This window comes from Cyprinus carpio, chromosome B7 (genome assembly GCF_018340385.1).
Source record: "Cyprinus carpio isolate SPL01 chromosome B7, ASM1834038v1, whole genome shotgun sequence".
NCBI classification, from domain to species: Eukaryota; Metazoa; Chordata; class Actinopteri; order Cypriniformes; family Cyprinidae; genus Cyprinus; species Cyprinus carpio.
This window is the reverse complement of record NC_056603.1, coordinates 8377582-8388134: the sequence shown is the minus strand read 5'-3', so window position 1 is coordinate 8388134 and position 10553 is coordinate 8377582. Positions and strand designations below refer to the sequence as shown.

Here is a 10553-nt window from a genome sequence, read left to right as displayed (position 1 = left end):
CATAAGGCGCTAAGTTGATTTTAAACCTCAGATCTCCATTATTATGTAATGTACTGGATCAAACAGAATATGACGATGGTCACCAACAACAAATTAGCAATTTATTTTTTATTTTTCTTTCTTTTTTTTAAATGATGGAATACGAAAAAGAAAATGTAGAATTGGCTTTATGTAAACTGACTGATATTTTAGGTAAAACACATGAATCCTATCAGATAACTTTGTTTAAGGAATTTGTTAGCTGGTTTAATCTATAGTAATTCTAACGACGTTTATATAAAAAATCGTAGTCTTTGGTATGTCTTCACGTAGAAATAATTTGTGTATTTGTATGTAGGTTTAGATGCGAGGCTCTGGGAGTCCTTAGAAACATCACTTAACAGTCGTTGCAGTTATTTGACTATAAATATGTTTTACTATTTGATTATGAAATGCAAGATATTCAGTCTAGGTAGCACCTGTTCAATATGAATAAAAAAAAACAAAAAAACAACAGTAAGTCTGATTTCATCAGATAATACAGATAATTACATAAGATAATTTTTGCTAATTTTACAGTATATAAAAATAATTGATATGGTGTGAAAATGTAAGACTTTATTAGAGCTGATATAAGGACAGATTGCTTCTGAAGCTTGTCTATGTGCAGTCATGTTTAGCCTTCTGCGATAAACATTTTTAGAGTGCATTAAAAAAACAATTACATGTTAAATTTGCTATTTTTTCATCTAGAGCACCGATATGAGAAAAACAAAGACAAATAAAAAAACACAAAACAATCTGATAATATCAATGATAAATCTGATCAATAATCATTATATGGATGCGACTGCAGTGATTTAGTGAGATATGTACAGATGTTGTGCTCTGTCATTTTATATTTTATCATTCTCTCGTTTGAAAACCACTCCAAAATATATTCATGTAATCATACAAAAGCACACATTCAAAAAGTTGTTTATTTAGTATCACTTTTGTGCAACTTCTAATGCTAGATTTATCTAATTTGCATATATCATATTCACTTACTGTTTTTTTTTTACAGGTCTAAAACTGATGAAATTTAATCAAAGATCATGTTATAGACATAATTTAAAAAAGGCTCAATAGGATAATGCGTAACTTTTAACACTGAATAAGACTACCGATGAAGAAAAAAATATATACGAAAAATATATTTCCATGTAAATACAAAAACATAAATCTAAATCAATTTATAAATCTTATCTTGTTGTATTTATATTTAAAAATCTAAATTGCAGATTTTTCCTCTATCAACGGACTTCAGGTCCAGTATATGCAAACACTTTTGTGTTTAGCATTAGATTTGGGTTCATATTTTTTAGCGTTACATTACAGCTATTATAAAATGCCACCAGCAAAATGTAAGCAATTCCAAAACTAAAAATCTTTATTAATATTATTTAAAAGTCTTTATAATAGTATATGCTTTCACGACTTAAAAATGTCACCGTCACATTGCTGGGAAGTCATGGACTGCCAGACATATGTATAGAGTCTGATACTTTACAATAAATTATTGAACAGACTATTTTATACAGTTATCACAATGCTAGCAATTCACGCTACAAGATCCCACAATACAACAGAATCTGCAGCAGTAAATGTGCACTAGGGTAAAGGAGATTTTCATATCTTCATGTATTTTCACCTATTCTCTTCTTTTTTTATGATATCAAATTATGGCCACATGTTATCAGTTGAAATTTTGACTACTGAAATTTAGTGGAAGCTTACTTATCACATTAGCCGTTTCTGAATGTGCTTATGTTTTTAAAATGAATGAATTCTTACTCCTCCTAAAATGCATCATCAGGAGATTTCACGCTGCGTTATTCATGAGCAGACTAATAATGGAGAAGCACCTAAATTCATTAGAAACTACAGGTTTTGGGGGACGTGACTCGCACCTGTAAAAAGCACATTCATTTATTTACGCAACCTAAACTTCAGGGTTCATTAAGCAAGAGCTTTAGCTTTCATTACTCTCTTACTTCTTTAATAACGCATTCATCTGTGATCTCTCTGCATGTACTTATGAAGGTTGTCTCAAAGATAAAATAAACGGTTTGATAGGATGATAGAGGGGGGAAAAAAGTCCAAACCGCTCTGCTGCTTTCCCCCTCCTCTGTTCAGTCTTTCACACGTATGACAGAAAACTAGAAAACAGCCTCCACACTCCTCTTTCCATCAATTATATCCTGTTGTTTTTGTCCCTCCTTAACCCACTCGCCCCGTTCTCCAGTATCATCTGATCACACATAGCTTTTAGGTATGCAATATTGATTTAAGAATGAACGTTTCATGCAACGAAGCTGGTATTTTAAGTCCCAAATTCTCCCACTCTCTGTTCTTGAATATAAAAAGTTGTACAAAGTAGATTTTTAAAGACAAAAGCTAAAAAAAGTAGGGCAGCGAGAGTGAAAAATCTACATTTCTCTGGTCCAGGAATCTGTCTTCTCTCGGCGTATTGTCTTACACCTTTTATTCTTTCACCCACATTATGCTAATGGTGAGGTTTGTGTAGGTGATCTCTGCAGGTACATTCATACTGTACTCACCACTGAATTAACATCACCCTCATCAGCCAAACTGACAAACCTATAACCTATGCGGGGGCCGTCCAGATTCACGGTCTCTCAAAGTTTAATGCCTCTGACCGAGATACGACGCACAGAGACAGAGTGGGTGGACCTGTAGTAGACCTGTCATTCAAAATAAAAATCCATGATTATGCTGAACTGCTGTCATTTAAGAATTAACAGTTTAAATGATGCAAATAAGTTAGCATGAGAGCAGAAAGAAAAGAGAGGGAAACACTACGTGTGGGTGGAAAAAGGGGTGCAGAGACAATGTATGCGGTATGGAAACGATTTTATATTGTGGGTATAAGAGGGATACACTTGCAGAAAGAGAGCGAGAGAGCGGAGGCGGGGTGTACGGAGGTTTCCCTTGTCCACTTCCTGTTCTGTTGTTGTTTCATGGTCAACTTCCTGTCACATGATTTTGAGCAACCACAGATTCTCACTGGCGTAAACACAGTTTGTCTTTTCGCCCACACAAACACATGCACAGAAGAACACACACATGTATGCATGCACAAAATCTCAATAAAGCAATTGAGTTAATCATTTAACACACCACATAACATTATCAAAAACATACAAATAGAAAAAAATACTCAAACTTGTTCTTATGACCGACACACACACGCACACACACACTTGACAGGAAGCTTTGCCTCTCACTCATATCGAATACACGCACACCCACGCCTTACCTGCCAGTTTGACAACTCTTACGTTCTTTACGCTCAAGTCACTAACCACAACAGATGCGAATCTCAAGATAACACTCTGAGCCGCAAGCACAATAAGCCCAAAAGGTCTCATAACCTGCCAACATCACTGAAGACAACACGCTTTCATCCTGCTGCTTTTGTTAATTGTAAAAACAAGTATTCTAAAGTAAGGTTAGGTTGGAATCAGCCCTTTTTGATCTACCCTATGTCTGTTCACCATGAGTGAGACCCCCACTGGACCAAAAGAAGACGGTGATCTATGGGAGACTGTGAGTATGTGATGTGATGTAGGAGAACGGATAAAAATAGACTGAGAAGGAAAAGAGGTTAAGGAGGAGAGCAAGACAGAAGAGGGAGAGAGGTATAGAAAGACAGAGATAGAGGGAGATCCGTGACTGCTTCCTCAGGATGTGGTTTTCGGTTCAGGGTTTTAAGGGAGGGGGTGACTCTATGACAACCGAAGACTTACCTTTTGATCGGCGGCACCTGTGAAAGAAATATGTGTGAGAAAGAGTTTTCACATTTAAGTATGATAATGCGCACAAGCGAGGAAGAGCTAGAGACAGCGCCTGCTTTCACATGTGGCTGTATTTTAATTTTGTTAGCTGGAGAGAAGAGTCGCACACGGCAAACAACTCGCAGGTCGACATGAACGGGTTAAAATAACAACAGGTTATGGATAAAGAAAGTGAAGCACTGGTGAGTACTAGACAAACAGAGTTAAAAAAAGAAGGATGAGAAAGAAAGTAAAAAGATAAACAAAAGCCGCAGAACAAAGGTTGTTAGTTTTCTTTCGATAGCTGTAGACGTTTCTCAGTTTTTTCTTTGCTGTAACGTTTCTGCGTTTCTGTATGAATGTTTGTCTTTTAAAGCAACTGTTACAGAGGAAGACAGAGACAAACCATTCAGCGGTTGGGAAAATGTCTCATTGCATTTGTTTGTGTGGTTTGGCTCACTAACGATCATGAGGTTGAAAGGGTTTTGATGGCTTCTGATTGTCTTTGTGTGTCGTTTCAGTTTTCAGATGCGATGAGCGTCCTTTAACTCGACGGTGCAGCCATTTGCAACAAGCCACATGGCTGACCTTACATCTCCCGAGCCCGAGTCACTCTCCTTCACTCCCATGTTCCGACACCAGACAGAAGGTCAAAGGTCAAACCACAACATTTACCAGCAAGGTTCTATAAGTGGGCTCGGCCCGTTTGAGGTCCCGTGTGAAGCCACAGATGGCACCGGGAATGCTCTGAATGGAATAGATCAAACGGGGAATGCTTCTTACTGGGGGAATACATCCCCTGTGTCCTCTATGGGACTGAACCGGAACAAGGCACAAGCTGGAGTTTATGAGGCCGACTGGAGTTCTCACTGCCACCAACAAGAGGCATCAGAGAGTTATGAAACGACTGGGCGTCAGCAACAAAAACTGGATTCATTCTCCGAGGCATTTTGCAGTCGCAGCGCCACCCAAATGCCTGGCGGAGGAGAGCAGAGCGGCTTTAACAGCTCTACTCCTCCGTCACATGCCCTCTCTTTCCCTTTGGTTCTTAGCCCACCACCAACGCCCCTGTCTGCTCCATCCTTTTCTCCTCCTAAACGACCTCAACACTTCTTGCCCGGCCAGATCTTGAGCCAATCACAGATACAAACTCAGACGGATGGGTCGCTGCAGTTCTTTCCCTCTTTACCTTCGCCCTCCACCGGCAGGTTCAATCACCCCATTTGGCTCCAGCTGCAAGCTGACGACAGCGACGGCATGGACTTAACGCAGCACTTTCCACAAGATTCAAACTCCTCTCTGGTTTACTCAGAGCATGGAGGGCCTCATCTGAAACATATTAACTCCCTGCAGAAAGGTAAAGGTAACATAACACCGTGTTTTGTGTGTTGATCTGTCTTGGCATGCCGTTATTTTTAATTAAACAAGTGCTTTCTTGCTTAGACTGTTCACTGCAAATGTCCCTCAACCCTGTACTGGTTCAACATCACCATCAGCAGGTCTGCATGCAACAAGAGCTGGATCATGAGCCCGGGACATCTGAAGATCACATGGCTTGGTCTCAGGTTTGTCATCTGCACATTCAGACAAATTATTAGCCTGAGCCTGGTCAAGCATACTCGTTCTGTATTTTATACAGAAATACTGTTCTGTATTTTAAGCTGGTTATGTTAGCACGCAACCTATTTTTTTATTTTTTTTTTTTTGACAGATGGGGCAATCATCTCATTCATTTGGACCTTCTCTACACCAGTCTAGTGTCCATGTGCAGGGGTCAGGGCAAGGAGAAGGAACACGATTCGGTTACGGACTGAACTTCGGTGCTGGGTCCTCAGACAAATCTCAGGCGTCCTTCAGCACACAGGCAAGAGACCATTCATTTACTATATCATTTTGTACCATTCAAAAGTTTGGGGTCAGTAAAATTTTCAAGAAATTTTAGATAAATTAAATTTTTGATCAATTTAATTAATCCTTGCTTCATAAGTGACAGTAAAGATATTTATAATGCAAAGAAAAAAAATCTATTTTAAATAAATTCTGTTCATTTTTTCTTTTTAAACTTTCTATTCATCAAAGAATCCCAAACAATATTATCATGGCTTCCATGAAAAAAAAAAAAAAACATTACAACGGTCTGCAACACTGATAATAATAGGAACTGTTTCTTTAGAACCAAATCAGCACATTAGAATCATTTCTGAAGAAAAAAATACATTTAAAGTATATTTAAATAGAAAACTGTTATAAATAAAACTGTAATAATATTTTACAATATTACCATTTTTACAGTATTTTCTGATTAAATAAATGCAGTATTGGTGAGTAAAAGACACTTCTTTCTTAAACATTAAAAAAAAAAAAAAATGACCAAGCCCAAGCTTTTGAACGTCAGTAATATACGACATGTGAAATACATATAAAAACTTTAACTGTTACAGGTTAAAACCACAAGCCTTTATGCTTGGAAGCATCATTTTAAGCAGAATCACTCACATGCAGCTTTATTTTCCTCATGTAGAATGTTCCCAGTTCTGTATATACTGGAGTCCCTTTCAACAGTGTGATCCAGATGAGTAGAGAACTAATGCAGAACTGGGAAGAAACTACACCTCACTATATGCCACCTCCAATGCTGAACCCAACACGTAGTGGAACGGGACTCTTTTGCAACCTACTGTCTTCCCTAGCTGTGGAAAACAGAGCATTGTGGACAGGCGAGAGGAAAGATGATGACTCACAAAGGTCAGCATTCAAGTGTTTGTTTGTTTGTTTGTTTTTCTCAGTTTTGGTCGCTCATTGGTGCCATACATGAAGCATTTGTATTATTTCAGCTAATATAAATGTTTTGTTGTTTTATGAAAAGCATGCCTGAACAGCTAAAAAAAAAAAATACTTCTTTGACAACAATAATCTGTCAGGAGATAAATAATGCACAGTTTGGTGTCAAGTTTTTTCTTTCTTGATTTGGTGAGCATCTGCTTGATTGTGTTGAATCTTCCTTATTTTAACCCTCTGGCATTGTTCACATGGCAGTCAAAAATTATCTTTTTTTTATTATTTCAATGAAATGAATGTTCCATATTGCAGCTTGATAGTTTTAATTTAATATTTAGGGTTTTTTTTTTTTTTAGAAAATGTTGGGTTTTAAATTATATTTATGGAATAGTTATGATCCATTTAATACCTGCGAACCATTTTTGAGCATAGACCTGAACATCTAATTTCCAACTTAAACTGTCGTAAATCTTAAACTGGGGCCTGTTTCATGAAACAAGTTTACCAAATAAGCCAGGTTTATTTTAATTAGTTTGACGTATTGTCCGTTGATTTGGTTCAAAATAAGTCAGACTAACTGAAATAAGCCTGGCTTATTTGGTAAATTTGTTTTATGAAACAGGCCTCTGGAGCACAGACTTAAGTTTGGTCTCTTTTTAAAGAAGACACATGGCAGGAAGTTTAAGTGAAACAAAAGTTATTGAAGATTACTGTTATGAAAAATGCACAAAATACCATTTTTTATATGAAATACATATTTCCAAAACATGTTTTACTCAAAAACTGTAAGAAAATCAAAGCCATGAAGCTAAACAAGTTTGAGGTTGATATCACAAATAAACGAGGTCTCAGTTCTCAGTTCTCAGTCTTCGTTTTTAATGAATGTGAACAATAAAAATGTGTGTGTGTGTGTGTGTGTGTGTGTGTGTGTGTGTGTGTGTGTGTGTGTGTGTGTGTGTGTGTGTGTGTGTGTGTGTGTGTGTGTGTTTACACAGCAAGTGCCAAAGTCTTTACCAAGTTTCGTACCATTCCAATAAAGAAAAAAAAATAATGAAATTTGAAATTTCACCCAGAGGGTTAAGAACCTTGTGTCAAGCTTTTCTGAGACAGATGATTTCATTCAACTTTGTCAATTCACATCCAGTGCATGAATATAGGCCCAGAGTTCCAAGCTGAGCTGCCAGATCTGATAATAGGAAGAGAGCATGAGGTGTGTCCAGAGATACCAGTCAGGGAGGAGTTGCTATGGAAACCTTGGGCAGAGTTAGAGGAAAATGACACCCTTTTACAGCACGGTAACCAAAATTGCATATTTTAATTACCATTAAATCACTAGTTTTTTCTTCATTAATGAGTGTGATCTCGACCCTCAGTGGAGAATCTTCTTGACCTGAGTGCCTCCAGTGTTCTACCAGGAGGTGGCGCCAATCTGGAGCTTGCTCTTCATAGCCTGTCTCAATGCCAGGGAAACATTTTAGTGAGTGCCATATTCATTATGAATTCATGTTTGTGGATTTATAATATTTTGTGATTGCTTTCAGTTACCTCTTCATAATGTCCTCGGTAATCATGACTTCTGATGACTGTTTTTCACACATAATATTGAATTTCCTTATTTTCCCTGGTAACAGGCAGCGCTGGAGATGCTGTTGTTTAAAAACTCCCCTCCATCAGAAAACTATCACTATTCTGGTAAATACTGTACTCATTTTTTGATTGTCAAAAACTTTTACAGTGAGCATATCATAAATAAGACTAATCCTGTTTCACTTTCCATTTAGGCATGGATATGTGGAGTTTGAGTGAACAAAGACTGTTCCATAAAGCATTTGCAATTTATGGAAAAGATTTCTCCTTTATACACAAAATGGTAATATATTGAATATTCGAAACTCCAAACCACCAAATATCAGAGATCAGAGTATTCACAGTTCTCATACTTTCAGGTGAGAACAAAGCAGGTGTCACAGTGTATTGAATTCTACTACAACTCCAAGAGGCTTTTGGAGAAGCAAAACAAGCAGAGGGAAAGAGAAAAGGAAAGTTTGGAAGAGCAGAGAATTGCAGCAGCCATCAGTCAGGTAAGACCGACTTAGAATACTGCACATCAGCGTCAGTCTATACAAGCATGAGAGCTGATCAGGTAAACCCATGAATGGGTGTGTAATGGTTTTTATAATTTGGGCTGATTTTTAATTCATTTAATAGAAAAATGTGAATGATATTAAATTGCTTTTAACTGAGCTAGTTTGCCCAGCCTTACCTAATAACACACAAAACAAGCACTGCACATTGAACACAATTTTAGCTTAACCTTTAAATTATTAAGTTAAATAGTTTACACTTGGTTTGTAAAATGTCAGACATGTTTTGGTGACGCCAGCCTGTGGCATTTCGAGTTCTTAGAAGAAAAAGAATCATTTTGCGAAGAAATCGGTTCTAATTGATTCACATTTTGGAAAAGCTTCGTTTCTCCCATTACTACCGAAAAAAGCGTTATGTACAAAACATCTGAAAAATAGCCAAGGTCACATAGTGAGCTGATTAATAATAGTGTACTCCCCAAGTTGTCCAAAACTTGAGAATGTTTTATATTAAACGCTTCAAACAAACTCAAGAGCAAATATTTTAACATGGCCTGCCATGTCAGTGCTTTGCCAGATTTCGTTGGCCGTTTAATGCATTTGATACATATTTTCACAATGTATGATGACTTACATATTACGGTCATATCCTTTTCTGTAATTGTGAGAAATTCTTCTTCTTGAGATTTTATTAGCGGTCGACAAAATGCTGTATTTCCGACACCAACTGGTATGGTGTGTGGATCAATATGACTTAAAAGACTACACGCAAACCTACGGTAAACTTCACTGCATGAAAGTGCATGTGCGTCACATTTTTTTTTTTAATAGGAATAACCCATTAGGAACGTGCTACTGTGATCAGCAGAGGAAATCCTTGTTTTGTCAGAACATTCTCCCTCTTACCAGTTGTATAAAAGTATAATGGCCTATAGCCTATGATTTGAATATTTTCTGGAGGACAGCATAATTTTTCAATACTTAAATTAAATTAGTTGCAGCCCTTTTTAGCAGTTTTTACAAAACATGTTATCTTACTCATTCACAGGTTCCTCCAGCCCCAAAGGTGTTGATTAACCAAGCCAGTATTGACCGACTGATTCATACCCCACCACTTCCCACAAACTTTCCCTGTAAACAGTGTGGAAAGTAAGTATGGGCAAATTTTCTGTGCTATACTACTAAGTTTGAAAGTTGTGGTCTTTGTTTCTATAGCAAACAAATGCTTATTTTGGACATTGGCATCTATCCTTCCCTTTGACCTTGCAAATTGTCATTTCAGGATGTTCTATAAAATCAAAAGTAGAAACGCTCACATGAAGATCCATCGGCAACAGCAAGAGGACTGGAGGGAAAAACTACAGCGACACCCAAACCAGCACCACAACCTTAACCTGACCAGAGCACTGGCTCATCCAAACCAGCAACTCCTAACCCAGACCCACCATCAGAATCACATCCTGACCCAAAGTCTGATTCAGAACTTGGTCCAATCACAGACCCAGTTGGCTTTTCTTCAAAGCACAAAGACTCCGAGTACACCAACAACCAGCACAACAACCACCACACCAACCAACAATAAACAAAAGATGACCAAAAAACCACCCCCAAAAAAACTCCACACTGGACCTCAGCAGACCTGGGGCTCCCTGCACAGTGTAGACACAGGAGGCCTGTTCTATAACAGAGGCTCCATGGTAAACGGGCTCCATTTGAGCATACAGGACAGTGTCAGTAAACCATGGGCTGATACCCAATAACTGACTTGTACAGTTTAAAACTCTTGATGGGGATAAGAAATTAAGATATTACTGCTTTAAAGTGTTTTAAGAGACTTCAAGTTCAAGAATCAAGTGTTTTAAAAAAAAAAAAA

The 10553-nt window shown here is 37.6% G+C and overlaps 1 protein-coding gene across 1 annotated transcript; it reads left to right on the top strand.

The window, feature by feature from the left end:
- The first annotated feature begins 2910 nt into the window (after nt 1–2910).
- LOC109093024 lies at nt 2911–10440 on the top strand. The gene is made up of 12 exons (XM_042726729.1): nt 2911–3591; nt 4340–5175; nt 5262–5383; nt 5530–5682; nt 6340–6563; nt 7740–7891; nt 7970–8073; nt 8228–8288; nt 8378–8466; nt 8543–8677; nt 9729–9829; nt 9963–10440. Exons 2-12 carry the CDS (start codon nt 4398–4400, stop codon nt 10438–10440), a joined length of 2397 nt encoding a protein of 798 aa, XP_042582663.1. The 5' UTR covers nt 2911–3591; nt 4340–4397.
- The last annotated feature ends 113 nt before the right edge of the window (nt 10441–10553 follow it).

Coding starts and splice junctions, on each gene's coding strand:
- LOC109093024 (XM_042726729.1), top strand. CDS start 4,398: ATGGCTGACCTTACATCTCCCGAGCCCGAGTCACTCTCCTTCACTCCC. Junction 8,074..8,227: donor AATGCCAGGGAAACATTTTA/GTGAGTGCCATA, acceptor CCCTGGTAACAG/GCAGCGCTGGAGATGCTGTT. Junction 9,830..9,962: donor CCCTGTAAACAGTGTGGAAA/GTAAGTATGGGC, acceptor TTGTCATTTCAG/GATGTTCTATAAAATCAAAA.